Source organism: Haemaphysalis longicornis, unplaced genomic scaffold (assembly GCF_048455015.1).
Source record: "Haemaphysalis longicornis isolate Haplotype H1 unplaced genomic scaffold, Haemaphysalis longicornis Haplotype H1 scaffold_1, whole genome shotgun sequence".
Lineage (NCBI taxonomy): Eukaryota > Metazoa > Arthropoda > Arachnida > Ixodida > Ixodidae > Haemaphysalis > Haemaphysalis longicornis.
In genome coordinates this window covers 245789203-245811021 of record NW_027526203.1, presented here as the reverse complement: position 1 = coordinate 245811021, position 21819 = coordinate 245789203, and the positions used below count along the sequence as shown (strand labels likewise).

General features: G+C 48.8%; 1 protein-coding gene and 1 long non-coding RNA gene across 2 annotated transcripts; both read right to left on the bottom strand.

Annotated features, from left to right (window-relative positions):
* Positions 1-2279: 2279 nt before the first annotated feature.
* On the bottom strand, positions 2280-9597 carry LOC144169084 (uncharacterized). The gene is made up of 4 exons (XR_013322359.1): positions 8232-9597; positions 4664-5154; positions 4455-4576; positions 2280-3966 (listed from the first exon to the last, which is right to left on the bottom strand). It is a non-coding gene; the product is annotated as an uncharacterized LOC144169084 (long non-coding RNA).
* A 1805-nt stretch (positions 9598-11402) lies between these two features.
* On the bottom strand, positions 11403-21495 carry LOC144158454 (uncharacterized). The gene is made up of 4 exons (XM_077689336.1): positions 19192-21495; positions 12039-12330; positions 11656-11903; positions 11403-11603 (listed from the first exon to the last, which is right to left on the bottom strand). The coding sequence occupies exons 1-4, from the start codon at positions 21484-21486 to the stop codon at positions 11403-11405; spliced, it is 3036 nt and encodes a 1011-aa protein (XP_077545462.1). The 5' UTR covers positions 21487-21495.
* Positions 21496-21819: the final 324 nt, after the last annotated feature.

Here is a 21819-nt window from a genome sequence, read left to right as displayed (position 1 = left end):
AAAAAACCTTCCTTTCCGCTGCTTTTGTGGGCGCGTACACACAAATCAAGCGCCATTCGGTTGACAAAAAAACAAAATCACACACAACAAAACGCCCACAATCGGACGCGGTGACGGTCTCTAGGGTTGTCCCCAAACTCCGTCGCACCAGCAGGGCAACGCCCGCAGATATCCCGACCGCGTGAGCGACGCACACTTCGTACAGTCGCGTGCAATTTCAAGGTAATCGCGCGAGCTTCGACCACCCACGACGATAACGCCCCCGCGCGGCTTGTTTCACTGCGCCTGGTTCCTACATTCCGCATTTTCCTCTCCTCGGTCGCTGTTTATTCAAGCAGCCATCACTCCCGCGGCAAAACCAGTAACCCCTTCCTCTTTTTTTTTAATCGTACACGCGGCGACGACATCCCACTTGTATCTTACAGCAGTTCTCGAAAAGGTGCGTACAAACACATTGTCAGGAAATACTGGGCATTTATAAGAATGGGTAGAATCGCTGCTCACGATAACCAAGAAGAAAGCGCATGCAACTATAAGGTCCCAGGCGCGCCGAAAAAAATCGCGCGGGGGCGTTATCATCGTTATCGGTCGAAGCTCGCGCGATTACCTCCAAATCACGCGCGACTGTACCTCGACGCAAACGGGCGCACCATACGATCTGTCTGCTCCTCTCTCTCAACCTTCGTTTCTTGTACCGTCACTATATCAAGGTCTTGTTCGGTCAATAAACGATACAACTGATTCTGCCGTCTCCTGTAGGCACGCCCCCTGACGTTAAGCGTGGCAATACGAATTGGCCTGTTTAAATAGACCAGGTTGAGAGAGAAAACAAACAGACCCCAAAACAGATACGCTGGTACTTTTAAAAATAAAACAAAACACAATACCGTAAAAGTACAAAAAACAACCCCCCCCCCCTCCTCCCCGCCAAAAAAAACGAGCCAACTTGAGCCCGTCGAGGGAGCTTCACGTGACGCTCGCGTACACACACCCAATTTTTTACCAATATCACCGGAGCGTCGACCGTTCGGTCGATCAGCGCCGCGTGATGGAGTGATACGGCAAACTGGGCGAGAGTAGCCGCATGCGCACATAGCAAAGGCTGCTGCTGCCATCGTCTGCTAGGCTGTTCCAAGAGCAGACGGCCAGCCCTGATTTTTGTAATTACCTTATCACACTGCCTGCCATACTCGAAATTTTTCTTCAAGACCAGGCCCGTGGCGCCAACTGAAAACAGAGTAATCAGCGTTACCGAACGAGGCTTGCGCGCAGCAATGCCGATTACTCTGTTTCCTATTGGTGCTACGTGCCTGGTCTTGAAGAAAAATTTCGAGTATGACAGGTAGTGTGATTCGAAATTAACAAAAATCGGGGGCGGCTGTCTGCTCGCGGAACAGCCTAGCAGATGATGGCAGCTGCGGCCTTTGCTATGTGCGCATGCGGCTACTCGCCCAGTTTGCCGTATCACTCCATCACGCGGCGCTGATCGACCAAACGATCGACGCTCCGGTGCTATTGGTAAAAAATTTGGCGGGCTCTTAATCTGGATCCACATAAGTTCCACTTAGTAACTGGAACTTTTTTGCAAAAAAGTTCCACTTACATATTTGGAACCGTGTTCCACATACCCTGAAAATGTAAGTGGAACAGTGCACCACATATTTTTGCAGCTAAATTATCTGGATCGGCGTTCCAAATAAAAATATACGGATCACTGTTCCAAATAAACGGATAGTGTAAGTTACTGCAACACTGATCCACGTAAAATGATTATGGATTTACCCGGTGCGCCGCTCCAGGTACCTTCAGACCAGCTGTTTATATAAAACGGTGTTCCGATAGACGTTGAGAAGCTGTCTATGGGACTCCACTTTTCCAACATATCTGCTTTCCTGTTGGTATAAACTGAGGTCATTTGCCAGGCTGGTGGATGCATTGGTATCAGAAGGAAACCGCAAGCACCATTTTTACGCAGCCTTGACATATGGCCCACAGTGATACCAACAATTGGAAAACAGAAACCACCGCAGCAGTGTGGTCCCTGACAGTTCCCAACAGTTGCCTATCGGAGCACAGTTCTATATAAAAGTTGGTCTGAGATACCTGGAGCGGCACACACAGACTTTGGCTTCACCCGCCGCATCCTGTTCTGGGATTTGGCTGCATGTAAAAGAAACAAGACTCGCATTAAAATACATACCAAACCAACTATTAGCACTGATACAATGCTTTTCAAAACGCTAAGCAAATTTTATTCGCTCGTATTATTGCGTACATTTGAGATACGGAGACATATCTGTTTCCACTAGGGCAGAAAATGACCAGCGTACAGGATCAAATACCAAAACGATATCAAGTGGCCAAAACGATCTAAGTGGCACCTTCCTATTTTTGGTAATATTTACCATTCTTTTTTGCTAAAAACACATGGGTAATAGAGATGGCTTTAAGCGCAACCGCGTCACAAACAGACTTGTACATCTACCCTCGCACTAACTCAAAAAGCATTACACAACGGTGAGCATAAAATATGCTGTTTTATCACATGAAATCAGGTACCGCAAATGCGGAAGTACCCACAGCGCTTGCCATACCCTGTTTACGCATCCCGGTTCCAAAAAATGCCGTTTGCTATTAAATTGTAGGGAAAAGCCAAAAATACAAGCCATACACGATTGAATTATCACAAGACCTGCAAGAGTGTAGGAAAAGAACACCGGAGCCAATGGTAAAAATTTAACATTTGCACAGAAAAACTTACCGGAAGCATGTGGCACTATTGCACAACTAAAACATACACCATATATCAATATCAAGCTAACTGTAATATCAAGCTAACTGTAGCCAAAACCGACTATATACGCGCCCTGAAAAAGCCTTTCACTGAAGCCGCGTTGCTTCCCCGGCAATTCGTAGCTATCTAAAATAACTTATACAAAAAAAAGCTCATAGCACCCAGTGTGAATCTTACAAAATTTTACAAACCAGATAGCTCGGAGAATGTTACGCATTTTAAAATTTATCAAGCAGCCTAACTCTAAAGACGTTATTAATTCCCTCAAGAACAATTCAGACATTCCAAATAACCAAGCCAGGTAGCGTTGAAACATTCAGGTGACCAATTTTACCAAGCGAACTTGGAAGAATTTTTCCAGCCGGAACATTTATCTGAGGTGAAATTCAGTTGCGTGCTATACAAACCCTACTATCATGACGACAGTATGCTTGTGACCAAAGCACTGCCTCTAACAAGCAATAAATGCAACTTTGTCCAAAGTAAACAACTTTTTCAAGCCAAATATGTATATTTCGCATTCTTCTGGGGCTTACGTGTCAGCTAAGATACAGTACAAAAATTGATTAATAAAGCCCCAAACCGTCTGTGTAAATAATTACTCTCACGTTTGCATCCATCAACAGCAGCACTGCCATGGAAAAAAATTTCGAGCTGCACTTGAATAATAAAAACGTTACAGTGCAGTGCCATTAGCTACATTAACACAGTAACAGAGTAACAGAGTGGCTGCAAAGGCAGCCTGCGCTTTGTGCCAATAATGAAAAATTGCAAAAGAAAGCACGACTTCACTTTTGCAATTGACATGCCGCTTGCATCTACCAATCATTTGAACCACGACATATCTTTCCGAATAGGCTTCAACGTCTAACAATAATTTAAAACCCCAAGTAGAAGGACCACATCAAGTCTTTCAACAGAGCTTTCAACTTAAATGACACCAGGCCACTGTTAAATGGCCAAGAACTCTCTGCAAAAGTCCCAAGAACTCTCCAAAATCGCATAAGTTTCAGGAGATTAAGATGAAATATACGGCGAGGACGATGACCACATCTTGATGTGACAACGCAGGCGGAAAATCCATGACGTGTTTCTTGCAGACAATATTTACGCTGCCATTCTCTTCTCTCAAAATAACTGGACCTCGAGAATAACTGGACCACGTCATGTACCTTTAAGGAAGGAACAAGAAAATTTTGTTAGACGATGGCTTTAAATGAGTGAGTTGCTTAGGATACCCCTTTTATAGCACAGTAATTGATTGAAATATCGGCGATTTCTTGGTTTCTTTTCTGGGAATGCTGCTAACAATGTACAAAATATATTAGCACAGACTGTGAATGGCAGTTCTCTAATTCCGGAAAGCAACCGCACTGGGCGTGGCCGTGGCGTCGTATTATCACAGCAGCAACTCTCAATGTGAAAGCAAAATGTTTGCAAAACTTGAATGAAAAATAATAGTGTTTTTGTCCACATGTTGCAGCATCCGAAACAGGCTGAATGTGAAGGTATTTCCCAATTTGGAGTTCACGATTTATTCTTAACAGTAAGATTTTGCTACAAAGAAAACTACCACAAATTCAGTCCCGCAAAAATAAAATGCCAGCTTCAATAAACACTACCATAAATTGAGTCCCACAAAAATAAAATGCCAACTTACCCAACTAAAATTAAGATGCAGGCGTTCCTGGCAGGGCCTCCTCGGAGTGCATTTCCAGGAAAGTTTTGCCAACGTGTTCCCAAAGCTCTTACTGTCGTTGTCACCTACAGGTCAAGTTGTCACTGAAATGGTGTTCCGAAGCCATTACGTATAATGCAACTACCTAAAAAGGGACCATCAAAGTTCCAGAACTGGCAGTGTGTACTTACTTGTAGAATGCAATGATTTCATCCCGTGCAACGGCTTTCACGTGTTTCCTTTTTGTGAACACCCGACTTCAAGAACGGTGAACACACACCTTCAAGAACCAGGAAAATGGCAGTATGCATTCCTTGTTTCATTGTTTTAAGTCCCGGTCCGCCCTATTTCCTAGAAAATAAAAACAGTATAAAAATATCGAAGCATAAATTTATGCTTCCCTCTAAGAAGGGAGTACTACAAGATCTCGTACAAGGCCTGATTAGTTGTGCTAAAATTTATTTTGCAGCACGAGCCCTGGTAACGTTTTCAGGCGAAACAATTTTAAATATAAAAATATTTCAACATTTTTAGGCTCACCTGTCATTGCTCCATGCGGAGTGGTGAACGTCTGCATAATACGCAACACTCAAGAGGCACTCTTTCGTGGCTTTACGACTTCCACAATGCATTCATAATCTGTCACACTTGTCACGACGACGCCTCGGCGTGCCGAAGATGTCTTCAGCCACAGTGAATGCCACAGCCATGATTTCACAGGTATATGTAAGGAATGGAAATAATTCGTTTTAATTTCAGTTCTTCAGACAAAGGAAAACAATTGTCGCAAACTACCAGTGTAGAGACAAATTTCTCCACAGTCAGCCATAGTCTGCATCTGGACAGGTTATACAGATCGAATACAGAATGTAGCGATCTGCTTTCGCAGTATATTTTCTAAGTTCAAGGAAGCACAGAAATGGGTTAATGTTGGGTGCACATATTGATGCAAGAACTTATCATTTGAGCGTTGTCAGAAATTATTTCGACTCTCGGGTTACCACCGACATTGACGGCATAAAAATGCAAGAGTGGCTTATTTCTAACGCGGTTCGTGAAGTAGCAACCACTAATTATGGATATTGGATAATTATCCTGGAGTCTCAAGTTACCACGACATTAACAGCATAGAAACGGCAGCACACTTTCTATATACCCGCTGCGTGTTTCCACATTTCTTCCCCTCTACTAAAGAAACGTTTGTTACTGCGGTACTGCTAAGACAACCACTGTCCCTTCCATTTCTCTACACTTCAGGCAATGTAAAATAGATCATCTCAATTGGTCAAAGGAATTGGAAGAAACATGGAACTTCATAACACACTTCACAGATAAACGTAAGCTGACGCCTTGAAAGCACATCAACACAACTCGAAATAGAGTCTACCTTGCGCGCAACGGGCAAGGTCGACGACTCCCGGTCTGGTAAGCACAGTAAATGCATTCTACTCATCAGACTAACACAACGCCGCAATTACCACGCAAGTTTTAAAAATACCACTAAATCTAAGGACGGACGCTCCGACAAACTTGCTTGGAAGTTGTACACGTGTGCACGCACGATTATCGCGAGCGACTAACCCGAGGAGATTCGCTACCGCAGACTACACAGCTACCTTCAGTATACAACTAAGCAAAGCCACACAGTAAGGGAACATCCACTCATGAAACGCGCAAACCAGCAACTTCCTTATAGGCCTCCTGCGCTGGAGTTTTGGCGACATGCAGCGCCCCTAGCGGCCGACGCCTCTGGGTAGTACAAAAGCAGACGACCCTCGCCGCCCTCCATGTGTTTTCAATTAGAAGCCAGAGTGAAAGTTGCTTTTGGCGCTTTGTGGCGTGTTTCAATGACTGCATACTGTATGAAATAGCCCTTAAAGTAGCTGCAGAGGCTAAACAAAATAATATCCGCTAAAAGAAGCCGATTTGTCGGCTTTCTTTTGAGCGAGCTGTCGCGGTGGTCGCGGCGTGGGACAGTATCGCCAGGTCGGGTGGTTTAACTGTTTGACGACAGTTACAGTTTTTTTCTTCTTGCGTGCGGTCGACAAAGGAAAGTTCACGAGTAGCATAAACACGGAACGCTGCTCATCTTACATCCTGAGGTAACTGCAAAAGGTTGCTTCATCGGAAGCATGCAAGCGAACGCAAGAATTGCGCAGCCGACTCAGCTGACACTGCTGGCCTGGCACCGCCTTTGAAACGAGTGGAAATTTTGTTTCGTATTTTCGCAAACTAAATGATTCTTGCGTAACGTTTTACGCCGCACGATTTACGAATGGCAGGGTACATGTATACTAGCGAGTAGGTGGGGAATAGCGCCAATTAAATAAACAAATTAAGCGTTATTAAAGGACGCAAAACACGCACCAAATCACACGCCCGCTGCCTGCGGAGATGTGTACTTCTATAACATCACATAACACAGCCGTATACACGGCGCGGGGCCCCGAATATTTATATACGATCATCACTGACTGTGTTGGTTTTCTAGTGCAGGGTCGTCGAATCTGAACGCCGACACGACGGGACAAGAACAGAGAACTGGCGTCCTCCAGTTGAATCCCCCCCCCCACCCCCACATCTTCACACTTCGCCAGATTATTGTCAAATATTATTACAAATTCGCTGAATTTTTTCTCTTTGCATTCGAAGCCCCCCTCCTCCTCCTCCACCCCCCCCCCCCCCCCCCCCCGCGTTGCCGTCCAGCCCTCCGCCGTGTCGGCTGCATGGAACTCGGCCGTTGCTGACCCTCATTCTAGGCTATTAAGTGCGAGCTGGGAATGTATGCTGCAAGAGCATAATTAAGTAAAGTATGAGCAAACAAGGAAAGCGAGCGGCCTCTTAGTTCGCCCGACCATGTTTACGCCCACTAATTTCGGAATCGCAAAACAGATTTCACGCTTCTGACGGTCGCGGCATTTTGTCACTGAGACACGCAACAAAACGGCAAGCTAACGCTGCACCATGTATTCGTAACGGCGACGCAAACGAGAACTGCTTAATGAAAGTGCACGCATAGTGTGCAGGTACGCAAAAGAGCGGCGCACCGCAGCAGGCGAGCCTGCGGTCCGCCGGACTCGCTGGCTTTTTAAAGCGCGATCATCGCCGATTGCGTCACTCTTCTTTTTTGATCGGCTGTTTTTGAGAAGTCTTTGTCACCTAGAGTATTAGTTTAAACTAGAAAATTTACTTAAAATTTCACTTCGTACGACCATCGATCGGAGAACCTGCGAGTAGCAGACGCCGTCACGGTCCCGGTCAACGTTGGTCCCGGTACTTTCGTCGGCGCTGTAAACATGTTTAGCGCTGCAAAGCTTTTTCCCCTAATGCCAAGTTGATCGCTGAAATAGATCGGACGCGTCGGGGATGAGGTGGTGACCACTTCGCAAAATAATTGGGAGTGTCGAGCTCATTTTGCTTCTGTCAACACGGGATCCTATGGGACCCACGCAGCTTTGTACTACCCGGAAGTACTGCCCGGAAGCCGCTTGCGCAGCGCCCCCTGGGCAGCGCAGGAGGCCTATAGCAATGGCTAACGTACGTAGTCAGAAATGTCCAGCCGACTCTGACCCACGAACACGGAAGTTTTGGTAAATTACGACTGCAAACGTTTCTCCAACACAAAATGTTACACGCCGCGACCACAAGCATGGACAACACACGAACAACGGGCAGAGACGCGGTATGTTTATCGGACGCAGTTAACAAGGATGTCACTGAACAACAACCGTTACCAGCACATAAATAAGCAGCACTGACCTTTTTTGCGCCTCCTGGCAAAACTCCACTTCGTCGAACAGGAAATACTGTCCAGGGATATGAAACAATTCGCAGTTGCACGCCGCAATCAACCCAATCAAACTGCTAACGGCGCTAACGGTTCTCGCCAGCGTGACCGAGAATTTCTTTAGTAAATATCAGGCGCATCGCGCGAGCAATTGAGAAACCCGCTTGGGAGTGCCACTGGTGGCGCTGCATGCGGAAGACCGTAAAATTAGCGGAGGGAATCCTGGAAGATGGGAGCGCTGCTGTCGTTTAAAGTGTTGACGCAGTCCCGATTTTCATCCGTCGTCATCGTACCCGTTGCAGCCCCACTGTACCGTGAATCAACGCAAAAACAGCTCTGCCGTGCTGCTGCTGACGCATGCGCATTGAATGCGCTACTGGAGTGGCGGTCTTTTCCTCATGGCTTCGGCGTACTTTCGTTCTCGCGGAGGCTTTGGCGATGCGCCCGCATATGAGCTCATACAAACTCGGCACACGTGATGACTTTTATTTGACTCGGAAAACGGGCGTATGCGTCGAAGCGTACGTTTACGCCCGCTGAGGCCGAAACAAAGCTCAGACAGCCGCGTTAGTGCGTTAGTACTGGCTGAAGTTGTTTCTCGCGGAGGGCCGTGAGTGCGTGCGATTTTCGAGCTTAACTTTGGAGGACAATTTCTCCGTTACTGTTTACAATGAACGCAAAAGGGCGTGGCTTCATTTACCGCTTTTCTTGACAACAAGTCTTTCCGTAGTAAATAAAATATACTGCGACGCTCTTAGATACCCACGTTATATACAGCTACTTACAGCTAATTAGCGAGTAATAATACATCGGCCCGTTTTCCAGCCCTTTTCCCTCCTGAACACCAATACTACAGGAAAACAGCAACTGGGGAAGCAGCTGGAGAAGGCGGGTCATTCAATGAACTTCAATTACTATGACAAGACACAACAACATCAAATTAACTCTGCGTATTTTTGCCGTTACTGCACAGCATAATTAGGAATTGCAATGTCATTTCAGCATTAATACATACAAAATAATGCAGGTATCACGGGGTATATCTAGGTGTCCAAGTTTAGTTCCGTTGACCCAGTCAACCGCTCTTTGCAAAGAGGCTCTTGTTTTTGCTTGTGGAAATTAAAAGGGACTTACCTGTTAGCATTCCTATCGGACTTACTACGTCATGACCAACGAACTTAAAAACCATCGTGCACCAATACGAATAGTTTTACAAATACATACCGATACTCACAATGGCCTAGTTTGGTTATTTTAGATATACGTAGCTTCTCTACTGAAACAAAGAAATATAACTCTCGCATGGTAGACCGCTAGCGCCTTCCATTGAAGACTGGATAAACCAAAATGCGTTTCTTGTTTTTTTTTTTTTATCTCTGCAAAGAAATGATATACAGCAGACTCCCGTTAAGACGAACCCGAAGGGACCGTAAAAATGTATTCGTATTATCCGAAATTCGTCTTTTAAGCGGAGGTGTATTGCATTGTGGACGTTACAAGAGAAAAATGTTGTGGTTCTTAATCAGAGTTCGTTTTAACCAAGTTCGTCTTAACGAGGGTCTACTGTATTTCTAGAAGAAGCAAACCAGGTCGTTAGTGTCATTTCTGCGAATTTGTAAAACTGCTTGTATCGGTACATGGTGCTTTTGAATTAGTAAGTCTCATGAATTTGCGTCATAAATTAGTGAATCCCATACGAATTGGATCAGGTGAGTCACCCTTAATACCATGAACGAGACGAAAAATGCTAACGAACATCCAAGCATATATAACTGCATGCGTGACATGCTGCGTGCAGTGTAGAATGCGGCACAGTCGGTTAACACTATGTATATACCGCATCAGGGCATAAATAACGTAGACTAAGTACCTATTTTACAGCAGATTGTAGCCATTCATACGTTCCTGTAAAGCACTTAAAATTTTGCACGTACTACAACACAGCGAGCTGATGGCTGAGCATTGAGCAAAAAACAATGTTTCTGCGTGCGACGCTTTTTGAACCAAATGCAGAACATGCCTCAACAACTATATATATTTCTTTATGAGGTATCAACAAAAGCCCAATGAATTCTTCAGCCCTACCACGGATCTGTACCAAACGCAGAAGGAGAACCTGAGGACATCTGGTCCTTCTCAAATTCAAGTCATTGGTGATTTCAGACGTACTGCGCGTCTGCAATTTGCAAAAGACGATATTCACTAAAGCGGTCTGAGCGCCGCAGACAACCTGAAAGGGGTTCGTGAAATTTCTATTTTCGCTAAGATACCCTTTTCTCGCACCTTTCATGCTTTGTACGGTGTTGTTATAGCAGTGGACATATTGTTTTCTGCCAAATAACGTCACTAAAAATACGTCTTAGCCGTCTTATATAAGTAAACTGCTCTAAGACAGTTCCATAGATATTGACGACGTTTATTAAATTTTATGTGGTGCGTGCATGTGTGCGTGTGTGACTGCATGCATGTGTGTGTGTATGTGTGGGTGCGCGGGTGTGTATTCGTGTCTGTATCTGTCTGTGGGCGTGTGCGTGCAAGTGCTTGTGCGTGCGCTTGTGCGCCAAAGCGTGTCAAATATATATGTGGTTCATTGTTCCAGTTAATGCACGATTCAATGCATACTTCACTGGAGCGCACAAGTTATGTGGAACAAGACACTAGCAAAAAATGTACAAAAGCACTGTCCAAAATTTTTACTGGGACATAAGTGGAACAGTAACTGGAACGGCCGACAGCGCATCCCCTCATTTATTCGGTTCCACATAATAACCACAAACCTAAAGAAAACAAATGGACAGTTCCAGATAAGATCCACTTATATCTCTCGTTCCAGTTATTCTTCGTTTAGATCCAGATAAAAATATGTGGATCGCCCGGTTTAACTGGAACATACATGGAACCAGATTAAGAGTGTGGCACGAAGATAAAAACCCTTCGACACCCAATACACCCCAAAAACCGCGCCATGACCGTAAGGAAAACCCTTCGACACCCGACACAGAACCGAAAACCCACGAAATACAACTAATCAGCTTAAGCCCATCGCTAGAACACACCCTACTCTTTTTTTGCTCTTCGACCGCACACAAAGACAATTTAAAAATAGTTTTATCAGACCGAAAGCGAAGGCAAGAATGGCGTTCTTACGAATTCTTTGATGCCGTAGGCCCTCTGTCGTAGGGCGTGTTAAGCTTCGGCTTGAAGCTTGAGCGCCGTAACGTAGGTCCCACACTCACCGACCTCACCGGCGCGGAGCAGTCTCCCCGTCGTCGTTGCCCGACACTGTCTTGACGCGGCCGCTTGGCCACAGACTGGTCCTGGTCGCCAGTTTCCAAGTCGACACCCTGTTGTGGGGCGGGGGTTTCCAACGCCGCAAAATTGACCCGCCACGCTCACCGGGCTCTCACCGTCGCCGTCGTACGTCAGCTGGTCTCCTTCGTTGGCCCTTTGCGCAGGTAGCACTACGACGGCGACCGACTCCTTCACCTCAGCGCTCTTTTCAGGCGGCGCGTCCCCCGTCACTGGGACTCCGCCGCCCCCTGCTGCAGCCGCCTCCGTCTCCTCCTCGTCCATGTTGTTCTCCGTTCGATCCACATCCCCCAACGGTCCGGACACCTTCACGTACGTCCGCACGCACTCGTTCGCTTCGTGACCGAATCGGCGACAGAGAGTGCAGCGCGGCACCTTGCAGTCGCGCCTCATGTGCCCTGTGCCAGAGCAGCGAAGGCACTGCGGGGCCCTGCCGGGCACGACCACGAGCGCCTGCTCGCCTGCGACACGGAGCTGGTGGGGCAGGTCCTCAGCCCTCACGCCCGCGTTGAGCTTGAGGGTCACGGACCGCATCGTCGAGCCCTTGTCGTGGACGCCTTGTACACGCCAGTGCTCCCGTGAAACTTCGCTGACCCTCCCGTAGGGAGCCAGCGCAACTCGTACGTCGTCTTCGGTCACGTTGTGAAGGAGCCAGTAGAGCTTCTGCCGCAGGTCCTGGTTGGCAGGGTCCATGACGAGGCAGTGTCGACCTTTGACGTGAAGCTCCTTTGCTTCCAAGATCTCGTTGACGCCTAGCTCCGACTTTAACGTCACCGCCCATACGTGACTCATTTGGAACGCCCCCAAGGCAAGCACCTCAGGGAGCAATTCCAGCCGAGCCAAAGTATCGCGGAAATCTTCAATGCGATACGGGCGCGCACGCATGTCACCGTGCAAAAAAACAGCATTAAAAACAATACGTCCTGTAGGCAATGTCGGCAACGAAACTTGATAACTATCGTCCTGAGCAAGAAACCTGTTACCGCGGCCGGGCACGGCCGCATTAACCGCCCCTGAGGAGCCCTGCATCCTGCGTCCGTTCACTGTAGTGGCCGGAAGCAGAATCTCCATTTAGCTACGAGCCAACGCGGAGATGGGGAGGACAAGTGGTGCACTTACCAAGCACATCTACGGCTTTAACCCCTGCATTCTTGCTAAATGCTACGCGATAGCGATTAAACGAAGCACACACTAACCCATGGCGTCTCACTTCTAGTACGCCAATGGGCCTGTGGCTTCCAGTGTTCGCGTAAAAAAATATCAGTTCCTTGTCGTCCGCCCTCACGCCAGATGATACCTCAAGAAACACATGCAAATACTCCTTGATGGCCAGGCCATCACTCCATGCCCCAGCATCAAAATCCTGGGCCGAGTAACAACACCGAGTAACATATCTTTGCAGTGCGTCAAACACAACATCAATAAATCATACACATGATCCGGCGAGTTACCACGAAGAAGCGAGGCCTCAAGGAATACCTTTCGATTAGCTTTCGCCCTCTCCAGAATCACTTACCAGAATAACCCATGTCTTCTACTCGGCAAGGAGGACATAAAGGTGCTTTATATAATGATTAGAAAGGCGGTTGAGCAAGCAATTCGTCTTCCCATGAGGGCGCCCAGAGAGGCTGCTTAGCACGGGGCTCTAAAAAGCTGACCGAGGGTCATTTTTCTATCCAGAAGCTCCGAATGAGCAGAACTGCGGCAGGTTGCCGAATCTTTCACCAGATTGGCTGGGCAGCACAGAATATCACTCCGCCTGATGTCATCATCATCATCATCATCACCAGCATATCTACGCCCACTGCAAGGCAAAGGCCTCTCCCATTATTCTCCAATTATCTCGGTCCTGTGCCAACTGTGACCAATTTATCCCCGCAAACTTCTTGATCTCATCTGCCCATCTAACTTTCTGCCGCCCCCTGCAACGCTTGCCTTCTCTAGGGATCCACTCTGTTACCCTTAATGACCAGCGGTTATCTTGCCTTCGCATTACATGCCCTGCCCACGTCCATTTCTTCTTCTTAATTTCTACTAATATGTCTTTAACACCAGTTTGCTCCCTGACCCACTCCGCTCTCTTCTTGTCCCTTAATGTTACACCTATTATTTTCCGCTCCATTGCCCGCTGAGTCGTTCTCAATTTAAGTTGAACCCTCTTAGTGAGCCTTCAAGTTTCTGCCCCGTAGGTGAGTGCCGGTAAGATGCAGCTGTCATACACTTTCTTCTTCAGCGACAATGGTAGGCTGCTATTCATTACCTGAGAATGTCTGCCGTATGCACCACACCCCATTCTGATCCTTCTAATTATCTCTGCCTCATGGTTGGGATCTGGGATCACAACTTGGCCTAAGTAGATATATTCGCTTACCACTTCCACTGCCTCGCCACCTATCTCAAACTGCTGTGTTGTCCCGAGGTTATTGATGATTACTTTAGTTTTCCGCATATTAATTTTCAGGCCCACGGTTCTACTCTGCTCGCCCAGTGCGGAAAGCATGCTTTGCAATTCGTCCCCCGAGTTACTTAGCAAGGCAACGTCATCGGCAAATCTGAGGTTACTGAGGTATTCTCCATTAACCCTTACTCCCACCTGTTCCCAATTCAACGTTCTGAATACTTGTTGTAAGCATGCTGTGAATAATATTGGAGAGATTGTGTCTCCTTGTCTGACACCCTTCCTTATAGGTATTTTACTGCTCTCCCTATGGAGGATGATGGTAGCTGTAGACCCATTGTAGATATCATCTAGTATTCTTATATAATGCTCATCTACCCCCTGGTTCCGTAATGCCTGAATGACTGCTAGGGTTTCGACCGAGTCAAATGCTTTCTCATAATCTATGAAGGCTATATATAGGGGTTCAGTATACTCAGCGCACTTCTCTATCACCTGATTGATCGTGTGAAGATGGTCCATTGTTGAATAACCTTTACGGAACCCTGCTTGTTCTTTAGGTTGACTGAAATCTAAGGTGGCAGATATTCGGTTAGCGATTACCTTGTAGACGACTGACAGTAAGCTGATCGGCCTGTAATTTTTCAAGTCCTTCATGTCGCCTTTCTTATGGATTAGGATGATGTTCGCGTTCTTCCAAGATTCCGGTACCATTGCGTTCATTAGGCATTGCGTATACAGGTTTGCCAGTTTTTCAAGTACAATTTCTCCGCCATCCTTCAAGAGGTCTGCTGTTATCTGATCCTCACCAAGTGTTTTGCCCCCTTTCATTTCTTTCAAAGCCTTCCTTACTTCTTCGGTCGTTACTGGTGGGATGTCTATCTCCTCTGAACTACTGTCTCGTTCGGCATTACCCTGTATGTCACGGCTACTGTACAGATCCCTATAGAACTCCTCGGCCACTGTGACTATTTTATCCCTATTTGTGATGACATTGCCTTGCTTATCCTTAAGTGCATACATCTGATTTTTCCCCACGCCAAGACGTCTCTTCACTGCTTTCAGGCTACCTCCTTCTTTACAGCGTATTCGATCCTCTCCATATTATACTTCCGTATGTCAGCTGTCTTACGCTTATTGATTAATTTCGAGAGCTCGGCTAGTTCTATTCTGTCAGCTGCGATGGAGATTCTCATGGTTTGCCGTTTCCTGATTAGATCTTTCGTCTCCTGTGAAAGTTTACCAGTATCCTGTCTAGCCATAGTGCCCCCGACTTCTACTGCACATTCCGTGATAATGCGTGTAAGGTTGTCGCTGGCTTCCTGAGTCGTAGGCTCGGCTTCCTCGTTAAGGGCGGAATATCGGTTCTGCAGCGCGATCCTGAATTCTTCTACTTTACGTCTTACTGTTAGCTCATTTATCGGCTTCTTTCGTACTAGCTTGTTGCGGTCCCTCCTCAAATCTAGCCTAATTCGAGATCTTACCATGCGGTGGTCACTACACCTTACCCTTCCGAGCACTTCCACATCCTGCACGACGCCAGGGTTATCGCATAATATGAAGTCTATTTCATTTTTATGCTCCCCATTCGGGCTCCTCCAGGTCCACTTCCGACTCTCCCGTTTACACTTCCGACTCTCCCGCCTGATGTACTCCTGGGATTTTGGCGAGAAGATATAAATATGCTCCCTTTGCTTAGAAATATGAACCCCTCAGACGACGAGGGTCACCGACAAGCATGGGCTCAAGCGCTCAACACCACCTTCGGTGGGGATCATGCAGTTATCTACACAGACGCCTCCAAACATAGAGTGCAGCAGTACGCCATCATCCTGTCTACCTCCAGAACCAACCTTGTTGCTGTGCCCCACTCAAGACCGAAAACATGATGGCAGAAGAGGCAGCGATCGCCTTGGCTCTCAACCAGGGGCTTGCAAAGTAGTCACCAATTCTCAACAAGCCTACCGAAACTACCTGTCGGGTTCTGTGTCCCGACCTGCACTGCGTGTGCTAAAAAACCACTCCCCAAATGGTTCCATTCAGCTCATCTGTACACCTGCTCACGCTTCCATGGAGGGCAACGATTTCGCCCACCAAGCCTGCAGTTTCCCCTCCAGTGCTATGGAGCAGCACGAGGGCAGTCACCCGCTTGTCTCATTCAGGGACATATACCAGAATTATCCCCATCTGAGCAGACTCTACCTTCGGCTTTCCCTGACCTTTCAATAGAACAACTACCCTACGACTCATATAATCCGGCTCCTTCCCACACCGGACGCGTGTTCACTTAATGCATCCGAATCGCTACGACGCTGCATGTACATTTTCCTCATAAGTAGGAACACTGTGCCACGTAATCGGGGTGTGCAACTTTAGTCCTGAGCACCCTCCTCTCCTTCTGTCAACTACCTAACAAGAGCAATGGGAGATGCTGCTATCCAGCCCCTCTCTACATACTGTTGCGACCGGGCGGGGGCACCCGATCCGAGCTCCGTGGCCTCCGACATACGAGTGGTAGCGTGTATGATGCGAGCGGCCAGCCGCTGTTGCAGCCGTGAAGAAGTCCAGAAGCCGTAGGCTAACGTAACTGTTTACTTCATAGCGAGAGGTGAGCCGAAGCCAAAGAACAATGCCCCGACGGGCGAGGTTACAATACAGGACTCGAGCAGAGCGACAACATCGATTCGCTGCTCTAACAGGAATGGTTTACAACGTTTGGGAGCTCTATTTATACCCGAAAGCGGTAACGGTCAAACGCAACACGCTGGAACACGCACAACACTCTTTCCAGAGTTCGTAAGCCGTTCATAGCCTCGGGCACGTTGAGTCCGAGAGAGGGGAGAGAGGAGGACTCCGTTGCGATCACCGGGGCCTGCCTCTGTGTCCTTGAAGAGCGTGGAGACGAGCCGTGCAGGCAGCCGCCGAATGCGCAGAGAGCGAAGCGTCTGACGAGGCTTTGTCGCAACTTGTTGCCGACATGATTGCGCCTGTTTTCGAAGGAGCACGAGTGGCTTCGCCGCACAGCCGAGGAGTGATGCGGGGAAGTGCTGCGGCGCTGGCCGATTCGTAACAGCTTCTCCGCCGGGGGTCCGAGATCCCGATGGATAAGGGTCTACAACCGTTGTCCGGCGGGATACTGTCGAAGTGAAGTGTTCGGCAGACGCTCGACTCCAGGCCTGGGCTGTACGACACTGTGCTGGAGCTTCACCGGGCGGGTCACTGGACGAGTAGTGGCTCCCCAAGAACGTCTCTGGCTTGGTCAGGCAAGCAACAGAACAACACAGGAAGACACAACCGCATCGCCGGCAAGTGCGAAGACAAATCCACACTGAAGCTCTACCAGGCTTTTAGTTGCGAAAAGTACGCGAAAAACTAACTACTCTAGTTATATTTTTGCCCAGCAGTACTTTAGACACGTGAACAAACCTGAAAGTTGACATTTCGCGTGATTGGAAATGTCCCACACAAAAAAATTGCAATCGTAAAGGGCGCAACCTGTTCCAGGAAAAACAATGAAATTGAGAAAGTCAGGCGTCTACAGGCCATTTCTTGCCTTAAGGACTCCGACTTAAGCCATCAGCATTGCCATTCAGCTTCCCCTTTTTGTACCGCACTTCAAACGTATACTGCTGCAGAGCCAGACTCCAGCGTAGGAGGCGACCGTTCTTTGAGGACATCGTGTGCAGCCACGTGAGGGGGCAGTGGTCGGTCTCTACTATAAACTTCGAGCCGGCGAGGTAGCAGGCCAGTTTTTGCACCGCCCAGACGAGACACGCACACTCCTTTTCGGAGGCGCTGTACGCTTCTTCACGAATCGTCAGCTTACGACTTGCGTACAATACTGGGTGCTCCTCATTGTCGTCAGCTTTCTGACACAAAACTACGCCCATCCCACGGTCACTAGCATCACACTGGACCACGAAGGGCTTTGTGTAGTCTGGCGAGTTCAGTACAGGGTGGCTAGTTAGAGCATTTTTCAGGTCGGCGAACGCCTGCTCTTTTGTTTCGTCCCCCGCGACTGTTAGCGGTTCGTTTTTACGAAGCGCGTCGGTTAGAGGGCTAGCCAGCTCAGAGTACCTCGGAATGTACCTCTGATAGTAACCTGCGATTCCCAAGAACGACCTAATGTCTGTCTTGGTTCGGGGCTGCGGGAAGTCTCGGATTGCCGCTACCTTAACTTCAGAAGGTCGGCGATGACCCCTACCTATAACGTGACCAAGGTAAGTGACTTCCGCGCGGGCCATTTGACATTTAGGTGCCTTGATCGTTAAGCCAGCTTCACGCAAACGTAAAAGCACGGAGCGCAGGTGTTCCAGATGCTCCGGCCACGAGGCGGAATAGATAGCCACGTCGTCTAAATAGGGCAACGCAAAGTCGTCGCACCCCCGTAATACTTTGTCCATGAGACTTGAAAAACAGTATGGCGCGTTTTTCAGCCCAAAACTCAAAACCTTTGGTCTGAAGGTCCCCATGGGTGAAATAAACGCCGCGTAACGGCTAGCTTCCTTCGTCAGCGGAACCTGCCAGTATCCCCGCACTAAGTCAAAAGTGGAAATGAAGCAAGCGCTGCTTACTTTCTCGATACGTTCCTCTATGTTCGGTATCGGGTAGGTTTGGTCTCTGGTGATAAGGTTTAACTTCCTATAGTCTACACATGGTCGCGGATCCTTGCCAGGAACTTCAACCAGTATCAGGGGTGAAGTATAGTCGCTCTCGCAAGCCTCTATCACATCCAGAGCCAACATTTTCTGGATTTCAGTTTCCAGAATTTCGCGCTGTCGCGGCGACACTCGATACGCCTTTGAACGCACGGGCTGGGAAGACGTAAGCTCGATGTCATGCGTTAAGAGGGAAGTTCTGCCGGGCTTATCCGAAAACCGGTCCGAGAACTCTTCCAACAGTGCCTCCAACTCACGTTTTTGGTCAGGCTCCAGCTCCGCCTTCGTTACTAGGTCGTTAACGAGTCTACTCGTGCCGTCATGGGTAAGCGGACCCAATTCCGGAATCTCGGGGGGAATCTCCTCGGGTATGTTAACTAGCATCTGCACCACCGCTTCCCGCTGCCTGTAGGGCTGTAGTAGGTTGCTGTGGTATACTTGTTGGAGCTTGCGTTTTCCAGGTACGCTCACAACGTAGTTAGTTTCAGACAATTTTTGAAGGATCTTTGCCGGGCCCTCCCACTGAACTTCTAGTTTGTGGCGTTGAGACGGCCGCAAAATCATTACCTGGTCTCCCACCTCAAACTGACGTGCCCTGGCTCCCTTGTCGTAGTAGGGTTTTGACTTTTTCTGGGCTGTGCTCATTGCGGTGCCTGCTAGCTGCTGTGCCCTATGCAAGCGGTCCATCAGCGACAGTACGTATTCTACAACCATCGGGTCTTCGCCCCTACCTTCCCACGATTCCCGGAGGATGCGGAGGGGGGAACGTAACGAGCGCCCGTAAACAAGTTCCGCTGGCGTGAACCCGGTCGTCTCGTGAGGAGCCGTTCTCAAAGCAAACATAGCGGCCGGCAAACACAGCTCCCAGTCAGTCTTTCGTTCGTAGCACATGGCTCTGAGAACGCGCTTCATTACTGAGTGAAGCTTCTCGACAGAGTTCGACTGAGGATGGTACACGGAACTATGAACGAGTTTTACTCCGCACTTCTCGAGAAACGTCGTCGTTAGTGCGCTCGTAAAAACTGTACCCTGGTCTGACTGTATTTCCGCCGGGAAGCCAACCCTGGCGAACACTGACAGTAGGGCGTTCACAATTTCCACTGAGCTCAACTCCTTCAAGGGCACGGCCTCGGGGAACTTAGTAGCAGGACAGAGCACTGTCAAGATGTGACGGTAGCCAGAGGTCGTCACGGGCAGTGGGCCAACCGTGTCGATCACGAGACGGCGAAAAGGCTCCGTGATAACCGGCACAAGTTTCATGGGCGCTTTGGTTTTGTCTCCTGGCTTGCCCACTCTCTGGCACACATCGCAAGTGCGCACAAAGTTTTCGACGTCGCGAAAGCATCCTGGCCAGTAGTACTCCTGCAATAGGCGGTCTTTTGTTTTTCGTATGCCTAGGTGCCCTGACCACGAGTTGCCGTGTGCGAGACGCAACAAATCCTGACGATAGACCTGCGGGACAACTAATTGGTCATACTCCACCCCTCTCCGGTCTCGATACTTGCGGTAAAGTATCTCCTCCCTCGCCTGGAACCTTACGTTCTTTTTCGCAACCCCTTCAGTTACATTATCCAGTAACTTTTCCAGCGTGTGATCTTTTCTTTGCTCCGCGCTCAGTGCCGTACTACCGACGTGCAGCAACCGCTCTAAACTTTCCAACGTAGGTGCTACAAAAAGCTCTGCCAGAGAATCATCTGTTTCGGTGGGCTGCTGCTGCTGCTCGACACCCGCGATCTGAACCTGCAAGGAGGCCGACTGGCCGCGTTCGGAAGCAACGTCGGCGCTAGTCGCAGCAAGCTTCCCCACCTCCTCTCTTCGCGAATCGTTCCTGCTTTCAACCGCCGCCCTTGCTCCGAGTTCGCGAGCCTTCGAGCGCGTCAGCGCGAACACTATCCCTTCCCCGAAAACGAGTCCCCTTTCGCGCAGCAGCTGATCGGACCTGTTCGAGAAAAGATACGGATACTGTGCCGGAAGGCTGGGAGAGACAGCGGCCTCGGTTTCGAGCTTTCCGAAGGGACCATCGATGGTTATCCTGGCGATCGGAAGACACACGCTTTGCGCTTCTACGGCCTGCTTTATCCACGCGCAATCGCCCGTGAATTGGTGCGGTTCGACGTAGGACGGGTGGACCACGTCCATTGTTGCTGCGGAATCGCGAAGCACTCGGCACGGTTTGCCGTTAACTGCAAGCTCGCGTACGTAGGGCTCTAAAAGTTGTCTGCTCTCCTCATCCTGGTGTACTATGTGAAAGACAAGCTTGCCCTTTTTGCAACTAACTGCGAAATGCCCTGTCTCGCCACAATTGTAGCACGCGGACTGCTTGCGCGCTTCGAAAGCCTTTTTTCGGCGCTGTGCCTCTGCGTTTGCGCTCTTTTCGTTTTCCGAGCCCGTTTCATTATTCGCGGATTCGGTCACTTTTGCTCCGCTCTTTTCGTAGGGAGCTCTGCCTTTCGGCCCTAACTTATCAGGCCTCGGCCTGAACTCTTTTTGGCCGTCTTTCGGCCCCTGCGCACCTCGACGTGCGATGAACTCGTCGGCTAGTTGAGCTGCCTTATCCACAGTATTTACCCCTGGCCTATCTTGCACCCAGAGTCTCAGGTTTTCAGGTAGACGGCGGTAAAACTGCTCAAGACCGAAGCACTCAACTACCTTGTCGTGCTCTCCGAAGGCCTTTGCCTCTTTGAGCCACTCTTCCATGTTTGCCCTCAGCTTGTAGGCGAACTCAGAGTACGACTCGCCCCTGGCTTTCTCGGCTTCACGGAACTTCTGGCGAAACGCCTCTGCTGACAGCCTGTACTTACGCAGGAGGCTAGACTTGACTTTCTCATAGTCCTCCGCCTCCTCCTTTGGCAAGCGGGCCATCACGTCGGATGCCTCACCTGGCAAAAGCGTAACCAGCTTTTGCGGCCATGAGTCTCGGCTAAACTGGGCCCTCTCACACGTACGCTCGAAGTTGACCAAAAAAAGACCGATGTCTTCTCCTACCTTGTAGGGTCGCATTAGGTCACACATTCGCAGCGTAGGCAGCTCAGTCGCCGCAGACTGCACGCTTGGCGCGCTGCTGTCACTCTCACGCCTAGGTCGAGACGCCTGGACGTCTAGACGCTTCATTTCCAGCTCATGCTGTCGCTCCTGTTCTCGCCTTCTATCCTCGCGTTCCTCTTTCCGCTTTCTTTCCTCGCGTTCCTGTTCTTG